This window comes from Neofelis nebulosa, chromosome 2 (assembly GCF_028018385.1).
Source record: "Neofelis nebulosa isolate mNeoNeb1 chromosome 2, mNeoNeb1.pri, whole genome shotgun sequence".
In the NCBI taxonomy this organism is placed as follows: Eukaryota; Metazoa; Chordata; class Mammalia; order Carnivora; family Felidae; genus Neofelis; species Neofelis nebulosa.
The window spans coordinates 78,958,773-78,981,625 of record NC_080783.1 but is presented as its reverse complement, the minus strand read 5'-3'; the positions used below and the strand labels follow the sequence as shown (position 1 = coordinate 78,981,625).

At 40.2% G+C, this 22,853-nt stretch overlaps 1 protein-coding gene across 10 annotated transcripts in view; it reads left to right on the top strand.

The window, feature by feature from the left end:
• FMNL2 (formin like 2) overlaps positions 1-22,853 on the top strand; it is a 314,444-nt gene that overhangs the window by 240,782 nt on the left and 50,809 nt on the right. For all 10 annotated transcript variants that reach the window (XM_058715261.1, XM_058715265.1, XM_058715257.1 and 7 more), the window contains 3 exons: positions 5,484-5,592; positions 9,686-9,762; positions 11,493-11,586. In XM_058715261.1, the coding sequence (XP_058571244.1) occupies positions 5,484-5,592; positions 9,686-9,762; positions 11,493-11,586 (280 nt within the window). The remainder of the gene's footprint in view (positions 1-5,483; positions 5,593-9,685; positions 9,763-11,492; positions 11,587-22,853) is intronic.

Genomic DNA, 22,853 nt, shown 5'->3' with positions numbered 1-22,853 from the left:
AATCATTGTATTCAGCCTTACTGGCATCCAGGGGGACATTTGGCACCAGGGAACAAGATTTTTTTCAAAGCCCAGTTTTTCTGATGATACTTTTTTTTTTATTAAAAAAATTTTTTTATGTTTATTTTTGAGAGAGAAAGACAGAGGATGAGTGGGGAAGGGGCAGAGAGAGAGGGAGACATAGAATCCAAAGCAGGCTCCAGGCTCCAAGCTGTCAGCGCATGGCTCAAACCCATGGACCATGAGATCATGACGTGAGCTGAAGTCGGACGCTTAACCAACTGAGCCACCCAGGCACCGCTGATGATACTTCTTTTGTTACATGTGTTGTGGCGGAATTTGGGCTTCTCACAGAAATGTTACACTTTGCTTTTTGAGGGTAGAGCAGGACCAGCTCTCCACCTAAGAGACCTTTTGGGAAACATTCTGTAGGGTGATTGAAGTGGAAGAGGCATTATGATCGCATCCTTAGTTAGCCCTCTGTGTTTATGGGGATCTAAACCTAGACCATCCATAAGTACTTGCTTTTGTGCAGCTTCCCCCTACCCCCTTCTTTATATGGAAAGTAACACGCAGCCTTAAAATATGAACAAAAATAATGAATCCAAGGATCACAAGGGGTATGTTTTGCATCTGCACTGTTAATAGTTCTTGTTCAGTTGGGTTCACTGTCATGTCACCTATATGAGGCTTTCCCTACAATTTGTCCATTCCTTTTAGATTTACTTCTTGAATTAGAGCCCTGTTGAAAAAAACCTCTGATCTGCCTAAAGACTGTTACCAGGAATAGGTCTGTATTAACTCAGTCAAATTGGGCTTGATTGAGAAAAGGTTGACTCTGTGGGGATTTTAAGTATGATACTTTGCAGAAAAAAATGTTCTCCTTTATGATGGGACTGTCGTCACTTTACCATCTTGGGCTGCGCAGGTGTGTGTACTGCTGAGTCTATTTTATGCATTGTGATGTGCATGTGACAGAATGGTGGGCTGGAGGTGGAGTGTGGACCAGCACACTTCATACAGGGGCTGTCAATATACTCATCTGTTGCATCCTAAACTAAGTGATGAGCCCTCAAAGGCAAAAGCAGCATCTTTCATTGTCTTTCATTTTTCCTTAACACTTAGTAGAGTTTAGCATAAACAGGAGATGCTTAATAAAACCAGCTTTGGAGCTCAAACAAGAGATTTGGTTTGGTTTCCTGTGGCTGGTGGAGAACATCAGAGGCTAGTACTCTTATTTTATTTGTAAGTTTTTGTTTAAATTTCAGTTACTTAACATACAGTGTAATGTTACTTTCAGGTGTACGATATCGTGATTCACCATTTCTATACAATACCCAGTGCTCATCACAACAAATGTACTACTTAATCGAGACCAGTACTTTTATAAATGTTAAAAACAAATTTTTTAATGTTTATGTTAGAGAGAGAGGGAGAGAGAGAGAGCGCGCACCAGAGTGTGAGCAGGGGAGAGGCAGAGGGAGACATAGAATCAGGAGCAGGCTCTAGGCTCTGAGTTGTTAGCACAGAGCCCGATGCGGGGCCTGAACCCGTGAACCATGAGATCATGACCCGAACCAAAGTTGGACACTCAACTGACTGAGCCATGCAGGCACCCCAGTACTTTTATAAATGAAAAAAAATTTTTTTAATGTTTATTTTTGAGAGAGAGAGAGCCACAGACAGAGTGTGAGCGGGGGAGAGGCAGAGGGAGACACAGAACTGGAAACAGGTTCCAGGCTCTAAGTTGTCAGCACAGAGTCCGATGTTGGCCTGAACCCACAAACTGTGAGATCATGACCTGAGCCAAAGTCAGACACTCAACCATCTGAGCCATCCAGACACCCTAGTACTTTCATAAATTTTTAAAAAGTGTTTGTTTTGAAAGAGAGAGAGAGAGAGACTAAGTGGGGGAAGGGCAGAGAGAGGGGGACAGAATCTCAAGCAGGCTGTGCACTGTCAGCGCAGAGCCCAAAATGGGGCTCAAACCCACCAACCATGAGATCATTACCTGAGCTGAAATCAAGAGTCAGATGCTTAACTGACTGAACCACCCAAGTACCCCAAGGCCAGTACTTTCAGATTGCTTACCTTGTCCCGGTGTCCTTGTTGTGGTTAGGTGGATCCAAGAAATTGTTATTCTTAACTCTTTTGGTATTTTAGCATCAACCGGTTAAACAGATCTGTTAAAACCAGCTACACAGGGACAGTTTTTTTGGGGTATTCTATCAATAATGTACATTGGAGCTGAATTTCAGACTGTCCAAAAAGAAAAAAGTAACTCAGTTGATATTTAAGGCAAATGAACCAAATATCTACCTAAATAGGTAGTCAAATACCACAAAAAGTGCATGTTGGAGAGTAGATTAACGTACATGCGAACCCATGGCACAGCCCCTAACACCAAGCCTTAGAGATTCAATGTGATCCTAAATTATTTACGAATATTTTGTATTTACAGAGGTAAAGAGTTGTGACGTTTATCGGGGTGCATTTACTTAATGGGAGAAAATTCTTTCAGAATAACAATTCCAAAATAAATAGAGCAACAAATAAATTTGTTCCTATTAAAACAAATCTTCCCTTTTCTGATATGTGATAGAGGATAAAGATTTAAAAAGAAAACTGCTTACCAAGTGCGTGGACCCGTGTGTTCTGAAAAAGATGCCTAGATGCTGCTGTTCTTAGCAAACTGAACCTTAGTCCTGCCTGGAGAAATAATTACTGGGAGTGGGGTAGATGATGCCTGTATGGACCCAGTGCTGTCAGGATGACTGATACGAACGTTTGACAAAGAACTTGCCAGCACAGATGGCTGTAGGCAGTAGCTTTTTCATATGATAACCCGACAGATTGTCCATGAGTTGTAACTTGTAAAATGACACTGCCCTGCATCTCTGTGAGGACACTTAAAGTCTCGTCTCTTGATTTTTACTTGCTGTGTGGTTGTAGTTTCTTTGGGCTTGAGTTTTCTTAGCTGTATCAGGGAAGATTGGAATAAATGATAGCACGGATCTCTCTCAGCTTTCAGTGCTGATTGTTTTGGTTAGTGGTTGTACTGGTGATTTTTAAAAAACACAGTGATGCAGTGATTTTAAACACAACAGGTTCAAATGTTGCCTTTAATTCTTTAGTTTTCTATAAACCCAAAACGGGAGAAAAATAAATTGTGGATCAAGTGCCATACATTTTAGAAAAGAGCTAATCTCTATTTTTTAAACACAGAATATCAACAAATCAGATACGCGTTTTTACTTATTGACATATTTTTAAGCTCCTTAAGTATTGATAAGTATTTATGTACTGTTTACATTAAATACGTTTTAAATATTGATCCAGAATGTGTGTTTGAGATTACCTACCTACTACAATGAATAGAAGCCTTTTGTGTTAACTTAGTAATTAGAATATTATAATTAATCTGTTTTTGCTAGTTTCTGCCAATACAAGTAATGACAAAGACATATTCATTCGTTAGAGTTCTATTACAATCCTGAAGCTGAAGAACTGGATTAATAAGTAAAAGGAAGGAACTTGCTATGTTGCTTTACATCTCTTAGGAAACACCATTATATGTGTATGTTTGGTCTACTTGGCAGAACCATTAAAATGTATATGGAAGTGATACAGAAACACACACTGACCTGTCCATCATCCTTAAAGAGTCCCTTGCTTTGGTCAGTGAATCTCCTGTAGTCATTGCTGCACGTAAATATAATTTAGTAAAGGATGTTTGATTCCCTTGAAAGTCACCTTTTTTCTTTTTCCAACTTAATCACAGATAACTTCATTGTGCTCTGGTAGCCACTGCGTTCAATTAAAAATGCCAACCGTCTCTCTCATCAGCTATGATATACTTGACAGGTGACGCCAATAAAGAAATGCAAAACAGGTTAAAATAAATTCAGAAAGAGGAGGGGAAAGAATTTCTGAAAGAGACCAGGAAGACCACAGACATTTGGGTCAGGTTGGCTGCATGGCTGTTATTTAAAGAGACACCAGTGTCTGTGAGACCTCCATAAAGTGTGTTAGCAGACATGCTCAGACTGGGGCTATGGTGAAGGGACACATTTTGCAAGTGTATTTTAGAGGTTGAAAGTGTCCTTAAAATCACGCGAGTCTGAATTTGTTTCCTTAGCTTTGTTTTTGCATTCAGAAGTGAATTGTTAGGCCAACTTCCATGCTGCATTTTTATTTCTAAGTGTGAATAAAGCAGGAAAGCCCTTGAGTAAAGCATTCTTCTTAAGACTTCCATCAGCAAACTATTTTATCCATTCAGGTCTACGGAGGCAAGTTGATGTATTGAAGTGCTTTTCACCAATTTATTTGGCTCATTAGTAGGCTTATGTGAAAAAAAAAATCGTCCTCTGTTTGATAGTTTTTGAATAGAAAGTGACTTAAAAGGGCTGCTCAGCTGGATAGCTTCAGACAGACCTGCCGGTTCAGTGTTCAACTCATAGCCTGCACCTGTGGGACTTCTGAAAGCAGTTAACGTTAATCATAACTTCCTTTAAATTTTTTAATTAGTTCAGGAAGAAGGAAGGCCTCGGGCTGATGTTTTATAGATCATGTCTGTCATTGACTCTATGGGAGAGTAGTTGACAATTTTTCAAATTCGCTTTTTTGTTGGTCTTGGAGTTGCAGAGAAAGCTGTATTTAGGGGCACTGACTAAAGCTCACATTGACGCTCTTGGCGTTGTTAGCTTGTCCGCTAGCACTGTGTTTACCTTGCCGCTTCGTTACTACGTGCAGCCTCTGCTGAATCTCTAGACAGGGGAACTGAGGCTTAGCAATGTAGGATCTCTAGAATGAGTTTTAACATTGAAACCTCTTCACTGTGCAACATGCCAACACATTTCCATGTAAGCTTCAGCTTCCATACCGGGCTTTGGGTGAGGGATCAGGCTGTCGAGGCATTTGTATACTGTTAAGGTCTTGGGTACAGTTAAAGTCTAACATCACAAGCTGATATCAAAGCTGGTAATGTACGACCTTGCCTAGCCTTAAACTCCTCTAACAGGGAGTCCTGAGAGCAGTAATGGGAAAGTGCAGTTAAACTGGGGGCAGATGACTGGCAGTCTAGGTATAAGCTAAGGCTTCACCCCTTCGCTTGTTTGCAAATGCAGTCTGCATGCATGCTGTTTGAGATCACCTCTGCGAATCTAGCTTGGCTTCCTGATAGGGAGCCTGGGGTTGTCGGCAGATCTCCTGTGCAATCTGATGTGCTATATGCTGTGAGTGAAGTTGAGTTTCATTGTCCATGGTATCTGGCTTGATGCAATGGTGACCAGTACACAGAATCGTGTAGGCTTTGCAGTCCCTGGAAATAGCTTTCTGGTGATGGATTTGTGGTGGTGGTTTCAGCCTGTAATCCTCACTTAGGTGCAGATAAAGATAGAGAACAGTTTCCATTTTTTAAGTGGCTGTGTCTGTGCTAAGAAGGTAACCTGTAGTTTCATGGAAGTTTCCCTTTTTATTTGTAGATATAATACTTTGCCAAGCAGAAGAACCCTGAAAAATTCAAGATTAGTGAGTAAGAAAGACGACGTGCATGTCTGTATCATGTGTTTACGTGCCATCATGAATTACCAGGTATGTTTGTGTTCTGATTCTTCAAAAAATCTGAAAAATCTGTCAGATTCAGATCTTGTCCTCTTTGGTTTCTTTGTATTTCTCTTTGAAATAAATGTCAGCATTTAATGCAATTCAACTGAAAAAAGGGTCTGGTTCATTTTAATGCTCAAGATTTAACTCACTGCCTTTATATTTTAGTTAGCATTTATCCTTTACGATGTACTTGGAGGGAAGATGTTTTCCTCCTACGGTCATAAACTTGTTTAGATGAGTTGGTGAATGTTTGTGACCACATATGACAGAATAAGCCACTGATTGTGGCCAATAATGGACCAACTTTAGAATGTTAGGAGTGAGGGATGCCTGGGTGGCTCAGTCAGTTGAGCATCCAACTCTTGATTTCGACTCAGGTCATGATCTCATGGTTTGTGGGTTTGAGCCCCACATAAGGCTCTGCGCTGAGTGCGGAGCCTGCTTGGGGTTCTCTCTCCCTCTCCCTCTTCCCTTCCTCTGCTTGTGTGTGCATGTACTCTCTCTCTGTCTCTTTCTCTGCAAATAAATAAATAAACATAAAAAATTAAAAAAAAAACATTAGGAGTGAATAGACTCTTAACATTGGTCAGTGGTTCTCAAAGGGTTATATGGTAAAAAGGTGAGAAGTTGCAGTTACTGTCTGTTGGGCTTAGTGGTTCTTCATCTTTAGAAGAAGTGCCTGGAGGATTCTTGTTGAAAGGGCAGATCCTCCTCCAGGTGATGGTGATGCAGGTTATCCCCAACATAACAGGGAGAGAGACAGCTTAACGTGTGAATTGGATTAACTTTAACAACAAAGTGGAAGTTGGCGCCCGATAGGGTTTAAGTTAGGTAAGTGGAACCAGGAGTAAGAATCAGAGAAACGTAATTCAAATATAAAAATAGGATTTGATATCCATGGGTAGGGATGCTAAAGGTGGGTCCAAGCAGAAGTGGAAGGTAAACATGTAGGTAGAAGGTATTAGAATTTAAGCCCAACATAAGGGTGCTGAATTGAAGAGGGAGAACGTGCATTTTATTTTTTCTGTCAGTCAATATTTTTTGAGCATTGCCAGAGAGACCCTCTTCTGGGCAGAGGGAATAAATGCCCCAGGGAACTTACTTTCTAATGAAAGGGGTGACAGGTGATAAATAAATTGGTAAAACATGCAGTGTTGGAAATAATAGTAATGATGATGAGATGAAACGAAAGCTCACACTTAGAGTGTTTCCTAAGAGGACCAGTGCTTTTAAGCCTGGTACTTAATTTAAAGCTTATAACAGTCCTATGACATTAGTAATACTACTATCCCCATTTTACTGATAAGGAAACTGAGACACAGAGAAATGAAGTTTTACTTAATTAGCCAGCAAGTAGTAGAATCAGATTTAAATCCAGGGACACGGGCTCCAGAGCAATGTTACTAATACTGTGAAAAAACTAGTCAGGAAATAAGAATGGGAAGTGATGAAAGTGTGTGTTCGGTTTTAATGAGGCCAACTGGGAAAGTGTCCTGGAGAAGTAGCAATTTTTCACAGTAGCAGTTTGAAGAAGGAAACAAGGTGAGAGATTTTAGGGAAAGAAGATTCTAGGTAGCAGAAAGGATGACTGCAAAGGCCATGGGGCAGGAATAAGCCTGATGTGCTCGAAGCCCAAGAAGGAGGCCAGGTTGGCTGCATCAGAATAAGTAAGAAGGAGAAGAGAGGTAGATGAAATCTGAAGTTAACATGGGGTCCTGACTGTGGAGGGCTTTATAAGCCAGTGAAAGGATACAGTCTTTACTGTGAGTGGAAAGCTATTGAACAGTTCTGAGGGAAAATGTGACATGATCTGATACTTGGATTTTAGCATGACATTCTAGCTTCTGTGTTTAGGATTGACCTTGGGGGCCAAAGACGAAAGGAGGTAGACCATTTAGAAGGTTGCTGCATTAGTTTTAGGTGAGTATTGATGGTGGTATGGGCCAGGATTATAGGAGCAAAGATGATGACAGGTGGCCGGATTCTGGTTTTCTTTTCATGGTAAAGGCAACTTGGATATGTGGTAAGGAGTGGGGGGGCCTTGAAGTGTTTGTCTTGAGTCCTTACTAAGATGGGGGAGGCTACAGGATTTGGGAGACTAGATTAAGAATGAAGTTTCAGGGATGTTACCTTTAAGATGTCTGTAGTCGGGGCACTTGGATGGCTCAGTCGGTTAAGTGTCCAGCTTTGGCTCAGGTCATGATCTTGTGGTTCTTGAGTTCAAGCCTCTTGTCGGGCTCTGTGCTGACAGCTCAGAGCCTGGATCCCACCTCAGATTCTGTGTCTCCCTCTCTCTGTGTTCCTCCCCAACTCATGCTCTGTCTCGCTATCTCTCAAAAGTAAAGAATAATAATAATAAAAATGTCTGTAGTCGTCCACATAGAGATCTTAAATAAGTGGTTGGATATGTCAGTCTGGAATTCAAGGCAGAAGTCTGAGCTGGAGTCTAAAATTTGGGATTTAATTGATGGTGTTTAAAGCCAGGGGAGTGCATGAGATCAACAGGGGTAGACAGAGAAGCAAAGAGATCCAAAATATGAACCCTGAGGCATTCTGTTTAAATATCAGAGACATGAGGAAAAACTAGAGAGACTGAGGAGTAGACCGGGAGGTAGGAGCCAAGTAGAGGAAGTGTTTGAAGGAGAAAAGAGTGCTCAGCTGTGACCAGTGCTGCTGCTGTGTCAAGATGAGCCCTGAGAATTGGCCATGGGCTTGGCAAAGTGTGGGTCATTGGCATTTCTGGGATGAACAGTTTCACTGGAGAGGTGGGGATGATATGCCTGATTAAAATGATTGCAGGGTGCCTGGGTGCCTCAGTCGGTAAGTGTCCGACTTAGGTTCAGGTCATGGTCTTGCGATTCGTGGGTTCCAACCCCACATCGAGCTCCATGCTGACAGTGCGGAGCCTGCTTGGGATTCTCTCTCCCTCCCTCTCTCTCTGCCCCTCCCACTCACTCTCTCTCTCTCTCAAAATAAATACATAAAAACTTAAAGTGATTGCAAGAGACGTCAGTAGGAGGAGACTGAGTGCTTGGAGTTATGCTGTCCATGTTAGCAGAGAAACAAGGCAGCAGGTACACAGGTTGTAGGGTCAAGAGGGATTTTGCTGTTGTTACCGTTTAAGTTGAGTTTTTATGCTAAGGAATCAGGGAGAAATAATGATGAGGGCTGGGAGAATTGCTGGAGCCTAGGCTCTTCTTGGGAAGGGTATCAAAGACTTACCTGGAGGGAGTGGCCTTGGATTGGAGCCCAGGAGGGTTCCTCTTCAGGAAAAGGTGAGGAGGCAAGTGGTGGATCTGTGGGTGGATGGATATTGGGTTGGGAGCTTTTAGAAGATTTTTTTTTTTTTTTTTCTGATGCCTTATATTTTCTCTGGGTAATGAGAAATAAAGTCACGAACTGAGAGTGAGCTTGGAGGAGAAGGAATGATTCCTCAAATCAGCAGAACCAAGAGTGATTCTGGAGCCTGTTGTTGAACTTGTTACTTCCTTTAATTAACATGCCTCAGGATAAGACAAGTCTTCCTAGGCTTTGGTCCTGATAGCCATTGCCCAGAGAAGGGATGTGAAGCAGTGGTTGTCAATCCTGACTGCATAGAGAAGTCAGCTTAAAAAATGTTCAGATCCTTGAGATTCAAAGTATATTGCATTGGTGGTTCAGTGGTAAAATTCTCGCCTGCCAAAGTATATTGACCTGAGGTGTATCCTGGAAAATCAGTGTTATGTTTTTTTGCTTTGTTTTGTTTTGTTTTGTTTTTTACTCTTCCTCTTCCACATGATCTTGATGAGCAGCCAGATTGAGAATCACTGGACTGGAGCCTTTTCAGCATTTTAATAAAGGGGAACACATAGTTCAGTCATAAAGAATGAGAATATGGTCTCTTGATAATAGCATGATTCCTGAAATTTTTCATAGAGAAATACATTCAGGCACTGTTGTGCCAGAAACATAAATGCATTTGTGATGCTATAAATTACCTTAGGTAGAATTTTCAAGTTCTCCTTATTTTTTTCAAATCACTATGGACAGTCCCCCCTAAGCTGACTCTCTCTAATGCTCTATTTCACATTAATTTCAGTATGGCTTCAACATGGTCATGTCTCATCCACATGCTGTCAATGAGATCGCACTGAGCTTGAACAACAAGAATCCAAGGTAAGCTTACTTTGTAATTGCTCAAGTATAAATCTACCTAACGGAAGCAGAGGGCTGGTCAACATCTAGCCAGGTTAGAGTTTGGAAACTTTGAAATGTACCTCTTTGGATTAAGATTGCCAGTACACTCCTTGGCTGTGTAGACTTTTCTTCTCAGCGAAGTTACAGTTGTACATGTGGTGGAGTTGAGCACCTGGAGACATTACCCCTTCACTGTTCTCTTCAAGCTTTCACTTCTCTCTAGGCCTGGTTTTTAGCATCCTTGCAAATTTCGCCAGATCTGGTAGAGAGCATGAGTTTGCCTGGTTGTTAGAACTAGGGCCAGGAGAGCCTCCATACAGACTTAGCTACACCACTTACTGCTGAAAGCTAACTGCAACCACTCTTCCTTGTCTACACTTTACTTGGCAGCCTTTACATATGTAGTTTTTATTACCAGACAAAAAAAGAAACACAAAACAAAAATAACTGTGCACGTGGATTGCTTCTTCTACTCCCTTGCCTCTAAAAGCCAGTGCCATATTATTCACATCCCATATTATCCCTAGAAGCCTGTTTTCATCAGTTTATTTTAGTTACTATAATGTGTTTTCCATTTTGGTGAGGGATTCCGCATTTCACAAGTCTTACTCCCTTCACCAGATACCTCTGCATGGACCATATATCGAAACACTGGTTAATGCCACCAAAAATTCTGATTTCAAATGAGATCCTTTCTGACATGGAATGAATTGCAAACTGTAAAGTCCTATTTAAATGTTGAATATTATTTCAAACTTCCCCTAATTAATAGTTTTTGCAAATTTACAATTGCTTCCTAAGTTTATTAGGAAATCTGGGTTTTCTTGCTTCTTTGTCCCTGCCAACTATTACAGGGAAGCTGTTATTCATTTTTCTTAAAGTAATTGACATTGTGGATATCAGGCCGGTCTTTATTTAGTGGTTGGCAATAGCTTTTTTCCAGGAAAAAAAAAAAATACAGAAGTGATCTTATGAAAAAAACAATGCTCTTCTTGATGTTGTATTTGACAACTTAGACTGTATTGCCAAGGGTTGCTTTCTAAAAATACTTCAGATGGCATTTTAGTTTTTTTCTTTAGTCAGAGAAAATATTCTTGTATTAGCACCGCTGTAATCCAGCTCCTTTCAGATCTCCTACATATAAAGAAGTGGTGACAAAAACTTGCATTGTTACAGGGGATCTTTATGGCGCTATCTGTCAATTAGCAGATTTGAAATATAGGACATTAATTTCAGTAGATTTTGAATTTGGGGGGCAAATGTTACTTCTCTGACTCTAAAACCAGAGAAGGTATTTAACCAGTGGGTTGTTTTTCTGAATATTCTCAAGTTCCCAATGGTCTTTAGCTTATCAATAAAACTTTTTCAAACATATCATACTGAGTCATCCACTGATAGAAGTGAAAGACTAATCTTCCCAGAATTAATTTTCATTATTGAGTCATTTTAATTCGAATGTTGGGAGTGGGAAACATTCCTTCCAACTTTGGTACCTCAGATAAATCACATACATAGAAGTTAGTAAAAGTTTAAAAATGTACTTTAATATAAATATACCTTAGTAAAAGTTTAAGAAACATACATGAACAAATTATTTTATTATCATAGCCATTTTGGAAGGAAATGAGAGTTGATTCATCATGTTACTTCACTGATTTTTTTTATTTTTTATTTTTTATTTTTTTGCTTGTTTCTTCTTGTTTCGACAGAACAAAAGCCCTTGTCTTAGAACTGTTGGCAGCTGTTTGTCTTGTCAGAGGCGGGCATGAAATCATTTTATCAGCATTTGACAACTTTAAGGAGGTAGGATACTTGGGAGTTCGCTCACACAAACATATTTGTGTGACATCTTTAAATAGAATGATTTACATTTCTGTGTGTATGTTTTATTATGAGATATGTTGTGAAATGATCACCACAATAAGTGGTGATCACCATGGTTTACCTTTTTATTTATTTTGGGGCCTACGGGGTAGACTAGTTAATTTTCTAAGACGTCACTGAGGGAGAAGTAGTGAACTTAGTCTAAATATCTTAAATGGATGCATTAAACTTTCTTTGATGTCTCATTTCCAAGAAAAGTTAAAAACTATTTGCAGGATCTATTTCCATTTGGAGAACATGGAATTGCCAGTTTGCAAACAGTTTGCAAACATGTTTTGTTAAACGTCTGTGGTTTTCATTATGGTTGATACTTGAGCACCCACCGTGTACATTTTATGAACTCTTCAATCGTAGCTATTTTCCCCAAATCACGTACATTATCATTGCTGTGCTGAATGCCACCAGAAACCTCACAAATAAATACACACACTGATTTTAGCAGTTTGTAATCTTAACCAGGTGATCCTTTGCTAGGCAAACGGTAAACCCTGGGACTTGCATGGTTGAAAATGGAAACTAAAAGGACTACAGAAGAAACAGTTGCACACAGATAATATGATACCAAGGATTGTGGCCCACGGTATCAAGACATCATGACTGAAATAATCACTGGGTGGTAGAGTGCAGGGTTACATGGCCCCAAAGAGTGCCTGTTGGCTCCCCTTGTATGTGCCTAACATCTGAGGCTACTTTGAGGTGGGATATTACAAAAATAAGTAAAGGCACTTGGAGCTCAGGCTTCAGTAAGACTGTCAGCCAAATTGTGGCTTATCCTGGCAGTCCCATTTGATTCCAGATGCTCCTGGATTAGAATCAGATTTAAGAGGGACTTACAGACTCTTGCTCGTCTTTTTCTGGGAGCCTCTGGAATAAAACCCTGCTAGTATTTATTGAAGACCTACTCTATGGCAGGTGCTATGCCTAGGTGCACACATGTAACCACGTGGTTCTGTGAGAATATATGAGACAAGTATTAATGTCTACATATTCTAGAAGACAAAACTGAAATTCCAAATACATTTTGTTTGTCCATGGTCACATAGCTAGATGAGTGGCAGAGCCAGGACCATGATTTGGTGCTCCTGATTCTGAACTTCCATTTTATTTTATTTTATTTTATTTTATTTTATTTTATTTTATTTTATTTTATTTTATTTTTTATAATTTTTTTTAACATTTATTTATTTTTGAGACAGAGAGAGACAGAGCATGAACAAGGGAGGGTCAGAGAGAGAGGGAGACACAGAATCCATAACAGGCTCCAGGCTCTGAACTGTCAGCACAGAGCCTGATGCGGGGCTCAAACTCACGGACCGCGAGATCATGACCTGAGCCAAAGTTGGACGCTTAACTGACTGAGCCACCCAGGCACCCTTGTCTTGACTTAGAATTTTAAAAGCTTTGACCAGAATCTGCCTCATTTCTGTAGTTACTTATATAAATGATGGTGTTTAAGATTGATTCTTCTTGGACAGGCATTTGCATGTTAGAGAAACAATGCCATGAGGGAAGAAAAGGGACAAGAGCCATGTTCTCTGTGTCTTCTTGGCATGCATTAACCTCAAGGAGGTGTCCATGTCGAAAGAGCATCAACCCATTTATCTGTTCAGTCTTAGGGTGAAAAGCATATTTGTATTGATCCTTTTTTTGTTTGTTTGTTTTTAATGTAATGCCATTGTCAGCCCAGAGTCTTTTAAATTTCTTCCTTTTCTCTTTTCTCCTATATGTGAGGGAATTTATTTTCTCATACATCACAGTTAATAGTGTATTCTTTAATCATTTTGGCAAAAATGTCAGTGGAATCTTCTGGGTTTAGGGAGATGTGAGAGGCAGCTGTTCCTGATCAGGAAAAGTTGTACTTAAGATTTCAGATGCTTGTGCAGATAGGGTTTGGGTGAGAGTAATCTGTATTGAGCTGATCATGGCAGAGAGAGAGTACCATAGCAGGTACTAGGTAGGATACTAGGGAGTAGGGCCAACAAAAAGTCTTTACCTTCAAGAAGATTGTTTTTAAAGCTTTTTTATCCCTTTTAGTAAGTTGGGATTCCATTCACTTCCTAAAGAAAAATGAAGGGATTTTCCCTGTTTTCACCAGGAGGACTGATGGAAGGTAGTCGTGGGGTTCCACATCAGACATCAGTATCTTGTTTTGCAGATAAAGTAATGTGCAATAGAGAAGCCAGTCCCTTTGGGCTTTGATCATTGTTAAGGCACAGCCAAGCATACTGCTGCAATATGGTACCAGATTCTAAAGGGAAATTTAAAGACCATGTGTCTTAAGAATGTAGCAGGATGTTTTCCCTCTCTACTTCTTGAGCCAACAAATCCATTCTGTCTTATTTGACCACCACAAATTAATTCAAATGTAAATTAAAGGAAGGTATCTTTTAGCTTTTGATCGACTTTTATGTGTGATTCCTTAAATTTCTCACATTTCCGTTGAAATTCACAATCTCAACAAGTTTGTTTTTCTGTGTTTTGCCAAGAATTTTGCCACATGTCTGAAGTACATACTTTAGGAAAAGAGGAGGTGCTTCCAATTTAATGATTGCTGATGGCAGGAAGAATATTAACGCAAGGCCTTGCTTTTCATGGGAGTGGAGGTCCCATGAATAAGCACATATATCACCTCAATGTATTTGATGATAAATGAATTCTTATTCCAAGCCTGGTTTATGACATCCCTGAAAATGTGAGTGTAAGGTGTACATAAAGACTAAACCATTCAGTCAACCATGTACTCCTTGAATTCTTTTCTCTTAAAATTTTTCCCCTAAATAAAAGGAATTAATACATCTGGTTTTGGTGTTGAAACATCTCCTCATGAAAATTTATGGTCCTGAATTGAAGACCAGGGTGAGAACAAGGAGTCATCTCTTTTTCACTTACTGGCTAATTTAGCCATGTGGAGGGATGTATTACCATCTTGTCTGAATCGATACTTTCTTAGTTGCATTGCAATGTATGTTTTTGAACAGTTGGCCTACCCGACAGGCAGAAAAAATAAAACGTTTCGAAGCAAAGCTCGTTCTGTTGGTATTTGCATTAGTGCAGAGTCTTGTTTGCATGAACCAGAAACTGACTCTAATGTACAGAAGAAAGGGTTGATTGGAAGGATGTTGAGAAAGGCACAGGGTTGACAAGGAGCCTAGAGAAACAGCCCTGGAAAATGGGCAAGCGTTTCTAAAATGTGGCTAGACTCAGGCTGTGTGCCCTTGAAGCCTAGCCACCATAAACACTTCTTGAGTTTCTCATCATGCTTTTTCTTCTCTCCCAAATACCATGGACCATAGCTAGTGATCCACTAGGCCATAAAAGTACACTTATGGGCAGGACATGAACTAGCCCCAGCTTTAGAGTTATAAGCACTATTTAATCCAGTTTCCCTTAGGAACCTTGAAGTCTTCTACCTAGACCTTACTCTTTCCAACTTTTCTTAGTCTTCCTACTTTTTTGCATTCTATTCTTTGATAAGTTTGACAAGCTGCTTTTAAGAAAGTGTCTCCAAAAGTCTGGCAAAAATGCTCCCATTTGAAATTAGAGGGAAAGATGCTAAGGCCCACAGATTCTGTAATGGAATAGCCTGCTATGATACTAGTAATAAAACTCTTGGAGGGTTTTGAGCTACCAGCTCCCCCAGGCTGCTGGGAGGTGCACCTGGAATTCATCAGGATTCCAGAATGATTATAACTGTGTTCTCATCTGCTTCCAAAATGACAGCATCTGGCTTTAACAAATAAGCCTGAGGCCTGAGTTGGGTTATTAAAGGCCTAACTCCTTCCCACTTCTGCCCTTCTAGTATAGAGAGGTGGAGCCTTGTGAAATGAGTCACTCAAGGCCACCAGTGCTCCAGTGCACAACACTCTTGGCAGTAGCCATTATTTTTTTGGCCTTTTTCTAGAAGGCTTCTTAAGAAAGCTGATGTGGTTTAGCTACCGGGCACTGGAAAGCACTCATGCTACACATTATTAAGTTGATTTAAGAAAGCCTGTCAAGTTTTATTTACAATGGGCCAAATTGGGCAGGAAGGAGAGCAGACATTTTGGTGTGCTTCCAGCATCCTTCTGAGTTTAATCTCGTCTAATCTAACCTCTTGAACAGTTGAGGGTATAGGATTATAAATTCAGCACAAGACCATCCGGATAATTCCTTCACTGGTAAAAATTTTCAACACGGAGGGAAGGGTACTTTGTTCTGTCTCTCAGTGAACTATAAGCAATGTATTTTCTCAGATCTCAAACGGGGAGCTACATTTCTAAAGCATGCATGTATTTCACTGTATGAGACAAGAATTACACTAATCTGATTCACTGAAAGTCTTCTCTGGCCAGTCCCTCTTCCAGGGATCAGGAAGCAGAGTCACAGCAATTATTCTTTTGAACTATTTATTAACTATTACAGTTATTGCTTGTGTATAATAAGTTACCCCAAACATAGTCTTATTATGTTCATGGATTCTGTGGATCAGGAAGCCAGGCAGGGATGATTGTCCCACCTCCATCATGCCCAGGGCCTCGTCAGGGAAGATCCCAATGACTAGGGGTAGGAATTCATTTGGAGGCTTCTTCATCAAGTATCTAGCTTCTGGGCTCTGATGACTCAAAGACCGAACTCAGTAGAGCCTGTCATGAGTTCTCCATGTAGAACTCCATGTGGCTGGAGGTTCTTAGAGCATGAGAGCTGGCTTCCAAGGGGAACTGTCCAGGAAGGAACATCTAGAGATCAGGTATTCAAAGAGATAGAAGTTGCAATATGTCTTCTGAGCTAGTGTCAGAGCCATCAGTGTTGTTTCCGCTGCATTCTGTTGACGATAAGTGAGTCACTAAGGCCAACACAAATGCAAAGGGGAATCAATGATTTTACCTCTTGATGGTGGATTGTGAGGGTCACAGTGCAGGAGAACATGTGGGGTGGGAGAGCCTGCTGTGGTCATCTTTGGAAAATATGGTTCACCTCAGTAACTTCTTAAGAATTACCAATATATCTATAGTTGTTCTTGTGTTTTCTCTTCCTCCTCCTCTCAACCCAATACTCGGTTTCTCCTCAAGACCGAAAGCTTTATAAACTTTTTCACTGGAGTTAGAAAGGGTGGTTATTGCTTCTTTCAAGCGAGTTTACTATGGGCAAATCATATTTTGAGAACCTTTCTAGAGGAGAAAGGAGCCATTTACAGAGGATTTCTGAGTCCCTGGTAATGAACTAGTTATTTCTTTATCATCTATGTCTTTATCATCTTCTAAGGAAGTGAAGGCTGGTCTCCTGTTGATCATTAAGGGATGAGTCATGCTAACTTACTGGAAAATTTTTTCATGAATATTTGAGTGCCCCTTTATGTCAGATACATTGATAAACTGGCAATAAGAAAATGAGTAAGACATGGGCCCTACACTTAAGGCGTTGAGGGGAAGCATCCCAGTCCAGTTAACAAAACAGAATAAATATTTTTGACAGTTAAACTACTAGACTTTATGAAGGTAAATGTCAGATGCTTTGTAAGAGGAATAACAGCTAACCAAGAGGAGGTGAAGGAAGGACGGCAGATGAGGTGGGAATTCCCAGAGGAGGCTTCCTATTGGAAAGGGTCCCTGAGCTGAATTTAGGATAAGAGTGAACTAGGTATATTAGTTTCTTATCACTGCTGTAATAAATTGCCACAAACATAGTGGCTTATAACAATGCATATTATCCTACAGTTCTGTTGGTCAGATGTGTAAAACGAGTCTATAGAGTGAGGTTCTTTTGGGTAATCCATTTCCTTACCCTTTGCGTTTCTAGAAGCTGCATATGTTCCTTGCCTTGTGGCCTTTTCTGACTCTGATCCTCTGGCCTCCTTCCTTTAGTGACCATTGTGATTATATTGGGTCCACTCAGATAATCCAGGATAATCTCTCCATCTCAAGATCCTTATCTTAATCATACCTGCAGAGTCCCTTGTATATGTAATGTAAATATTTACAAGTACCAGGGATTAGGACATGGACATCTTTGTGGAGGACATTATTCAGCCTACCATGCCAGGTAAAGTTGTCCTTTTATACAGAGAAGGTAGCATCCTAACAAAGCTTCAAAGACTATAGTTGCTGTAGTTTGCTGTACTTTCCATTCTTAAAAGGAGCAGGGTGTGGGGAAGACAAAAGGTGGGATATAAAGTTAAGAGCAGATCAGGAAAGACCCCGTTGCTTATTCCAGAGCCTTCATATTGCCCTGTAGCCTAAGGAAGCAAGAAACAGTGGTAGGAAATGTGTTCTCCAAACATTTGCTGTTTAGATCTACTCTTTCAGTTTAAAAAAAAAAAAAGAAAAAAAAAAGAGTTATTCTTTGCTGCACGAGTCCATTGGCAGTGGGCTTAGCATGAGGTCACTCTGACAGAGCAGGGTGTGGTTAGGGTTTGAAATTGGTTTTAGAGATTTTGCCATTCCTATTTCTCATTCCTTGGATCTCTGTTGTATTCATTTACTCCTAATATCTACAAGACTTTCCTTTGGTGTGGGCCGGGAACAAAAGAACAAAAGTACAAGAAGGTAGTGGCACCTGGGGACAGAGAGATTGTCGTGGTATCTGGGAGCATTTGTAGAAATGCTTTGCTTTTCAACCTTTTTAATTAGACCCTCCCTTCTCTCCACAAGCTCAGTGCAATGTACCCAATAGGGAGCCTCATGTTCTATTTCATTCATTGCAGCCACCTTAAAAAACAAAACAAAACAAAAACACGATATTGCCTCCTTTTTGTCTTTATTCATGTAAAAATGCCGTTTCCAAAATCTGGGCCCTTTGCCAGCTGTAAAATTGTAGGCCTATATGTCCCCTTGGATATTCTGGGAAGATAACAATGAAAGACCTCAGGAAAAAGCCAGTGAGAGCTGCGTGTTACTTTAAGACCTCATAGAATCTGCACCAGGGGCTGGCACAGGTCCCTAAACACAGCACTTTCACTTGAGAAGTGTTTCTTTGACATTTCAAGGTTGTTATGGTTGTAAGGCAGGTATGGATGATAAGAAGTACTCTGCTGCGAGTTGATGAGAGAGTTGGAATGAGAAGTCTTACAGCTCTGACAGCATCATCTGCAACTCCTCAAACCATTAGAATGGGGAGCTTTTAGTTCCCGGTCAGGATTTGGTTGCCATTCTGGTATTTACTTCTGCAGAATAATGTTTGAGTCTATTTTAGGGACCCCTTGGTTGCTTTTTCCTGTGTGAAAGAACACCTCCCTATTCTTTTTCTCCCTCACTCCACCCTGATTTGTATAAAAAGGAGTTTTTTGTCTTTATCTTGGTATTTAAGTATGCTTGCATACTCTCTATTTGTCCTAGGTGCTTTTAAAAGCACATTTATATTAAGTGAAAATAGAATTGTTTTAAAATGTCAAATCTGGGTTATAGGTTATTTTTAGCGGTCATTAAGTTCAGTGCTAAGCAGTGGCTAAGCCTTCGACCCAGGGCTATATTAACCTTCTTATTAACTAGGCTGCTAGGTTTACATAGAACTGTTAAAATAATTATGAAAGTGCTATGCTAGATACGCCAACCAGGAAAAGGATAAATCATATATATACATCTTATGTATGTATATATGTGTGTATATAATATGCATGTGTGTATTATGAGTAACAGCATAGAGATGTATTTATGTAAAGTAACAGGTCCTAAAGGGAAACAAATGAAGGGGTTTGGAGTAGCCTTGATTGTGTGTGTGTGTGTGTGTGTGTGTGTGTGTGTCCTGGTCCTTGTAGTATTTGGGAAGTAATCTGCCTCATGTGGCTAAATGTCCCTATTGTGTACGGTAGATTTTTCCTTCTAGTAGTGTTTCTTTAATTTTCTAAAATTCTTAAAGTTCTGAATTGTGCATACAGTTTTTTTTCCCTATTATAATTTAAACTAGTTGTAAGTTACTGCCATGAGTGTGCTTATTGAGCTTGACTTCCTGTGTAAGTCAAGCTCAGATTTCATTTGAAATTTAAATACTTGTAAAACTTGAGCACCTTTTTAAATTTATTTGCGCTCCATAGTTAATACATAAGGGTTTTATTTGGTTGGTTTCTTTTAAACTAATCAACAATCATCTTCAGAAAGAAAACACGAGCAGAGTTCGTGAATCAATTCCATTTTATTCCATGTTGTAAACATTAGCCAAAAGATTGTCAGGTGTACAAAAAAGGCATATACACATATAGAAATAGGAAGACTCCCATTTATTGTTTGCTGAATACCAACAGGCTACGATATATTACTTTAATAAGGTTCACCCTATGAAGTAGGAATAAAGAGCAAGAGGTTTAGAGTAAATAGACCTACTGATATACTTTAGTAAATGGCAACTTTGGGGTTTTTATCATATCCATTGACGTACAGGGCACAGTCAATCTTACATAACGTGTTGTCATCTACCATACGCATGTTTATACAACACCCTCAATTTTCTACTACAAAACAAACCTAACTGGAACAGTTATAGATTGAGCAGCTTATTGGAGGGTTTTTAGTTATTAGTAAAATTCAGAACTAACTGGGCTATCTGTATGGGGCCTGAAAAGAGAGGATTGGTCTTGAGCAGCCTTATAAAGGAAGGAAGAGATGTGTTTGGTGGGTGGAGGGAATTCTGGGAACAGAAGGGGTTAACAGCTTTGGTCTGTCCTGGAGTGGGATAGGTCAGGATAACTGTGCTGCATGGCAAGGAACCACGTCTGACCAGGGTCCATGATACAGAATAAAGCGTGGCAGGACGCAGGCGTGATTCAGCTTCTGAGGAGGGAAGAGCAGAGAGATTTGAAACCTGTGATAGAATCTCGACTGGAAGATAAAGTAGGAAGGAATAGAAAAAGGGAAAGAGAAGCAACTAATAGTTATAAAGCACTTTACTGTTTATAGTGTCTTTATATCTGTTCTCCTTGATTCTGTGGAAATCTGAGAAGGGCATTTTAGGTAATTCTGATAAATCTTAGAGTACTGATGCTCTGTATGAAGTGTGTGAGAGGGGAGATGCTGGAGTTTGGAAGGTAAGTAGTTCAGGTATTAAGGGACTGAGCCCTGGATCAAGTTTGTGGCCATGACAATGGATATGAAGCCACAAAATCAGGACGGGATAATCCATTGAATTCGGGGACAGACATAAGAGGAGAATAAACATCTATTCAAATTATATACATTGAATTAAGAACAAAGTAGCACAGGGGTGCCTGGGTGGCTCAGTTGGTTAGGCATCTGACTTTGGCTCAGGTCATGATCTCTCAGTTCATGAGTTCGACCCCCATGTCAGGCTCTGTGCTGACAGCTCAGAGCCTGGAGCCTGTTTCGGATTCTGTGTCTCTCTCTCTTTCTCTGACCCTCCTCCGTTCATGCTGTCTCTCTCTGTCTCAAAAATAAATAAATAAACGTTATATAAAAAAAAAAAAAGAATAAAGTAGCACAGCCACAATAAACAGATATCTGGGATTTTTTTTTTTTTCCGGAGAAGAAAATAGGCTTTGTTTTTTATTAAATTCATTCTCTTAGTGATGGTAAAATGTCCAATGTCATATTCTTGGTTATGAACTAAAGATGAGGAGTGAGAGAACAGGTTTAAACAGACATATTGGGGATTGTGTGTGTGTGTGTGTGTGTGTGTGTGTGTGTGTGTGTGTAATCTAAATAGAGACAAGGATTGTAACTAAGGAGATGAATTCCCTGGGGCCTCAACCTAGGGGAGTAAGGAGGCCAGGCTAGAATGGACTGGAAGGATGCTCAGAAGAGACCGGCACAGGGCACAAAAGACAGTCAGGAGAGTTAGAATATACCTGGTGGGTCTGGTATCTTGTGGTTCAAGTTCCTGCTTCAGATGACAGGTTAGTCACATGGTCTCTATGTCCCTTCTAATTCTACAGTTTCATATTTCTATATAAAATCTGGTTTGCACATGCCTATGTGTGTAGTATGTATTATGCATATATGTTCAAATGGTTCCATCTGAGAAAGGTTAAGTGCTTCTTGTATTACAGATATGAAAACAAAGTACCCAGATAATGAAATGTTTGGTACAAAAATTTACAAGCAAGAACAGATGTAACAGGTCTAAGGGCGGTTGGTAGGACTGAAACAAGCTTAAAATAAAAATGGAGCACTGTGATTTTAGACTATATTGGATTGTTAGTCCCTTGGAAATGGCCGGAAATGGCTGCATCGGTTTCTACACCCAAGTGTCAGTAAAAAAAATCTGCAGTGTGTCAAAGAAACTTGCTGCTTCCCTATCCAGAAAGTGAACTGGATGTACTAGAGGTACATGGTACCTGCTGCTCATAAGGGCCTGTCTGTGAAAGCATTGCTTTCTTGGCCAGTGTTTGGCAGACTGAGCTTTTGAGCCATGATTCAGACTTTTCATTTACTGGCTCCTCCCTCACACCCAGACTCTGTTCTGCTCACTGTAGTCCTGCAGCCATTCCTCCACCTTAGTGGCGCATGTGGGTCCTGCCTAGTTCTTTCATTCTTTGTATCAATCTGCCAAGGATGTATAGTCCTGCTTAGTTTTCATTCACAACAATTGTCTCAAACACAACGCAGAAGAAAATGGCTCCGTGGTTCCTGACTGTGGTCCAACAATCACTGTCAGTCACCCTTCATCATGAAGTTGAGCTCTCTGACGGAATTTTCCCCCCAGCTCTGCGTCACTGGAGAGTGGAAATGGCCAATTACAGTAACATGAGCTATAGCCCTGTTTTGTTTCAGTAGTATGGTTTTGGCTGTGGAAAATGAGGGCTCCTTCCCCACAAGTGTACCAGCAACACGTGTGGTATCCTGGGTTTACTGGTATACCGCTAAGAACAGCACCAAATTTGCCATTTTGAAGTATTTTCCAGGAATTAGGTGTAAAACTAGGAAGTAGTGTTTTCTGTGCAGTAGTTATCAAGGGCATGTTTAGTGCATTGTTAAAAGATAATCATCTTTTTGTTGCTTGTGTATTTGTCCTTTATTGTTTGATATTTTAGTGTATCATGCGTTCTAGGGCAAATCTGTTTACTTGGGTAGATTCACTGAGTTTGATTGTCCCAGAACTTTGGGGAATGCATGCCCTACAGACCATGTGGGAGAGAACGGTTTCATCTCTCTCATATTCTTGCTCAGAATTCAGCGCTCACTTGGCTTTGGGAGAAGAATATCTAGCTTTGTAATGAGCCTCCGTGCTACAGAGGTAGGCACATCCCAGAGACAACGGAGAAT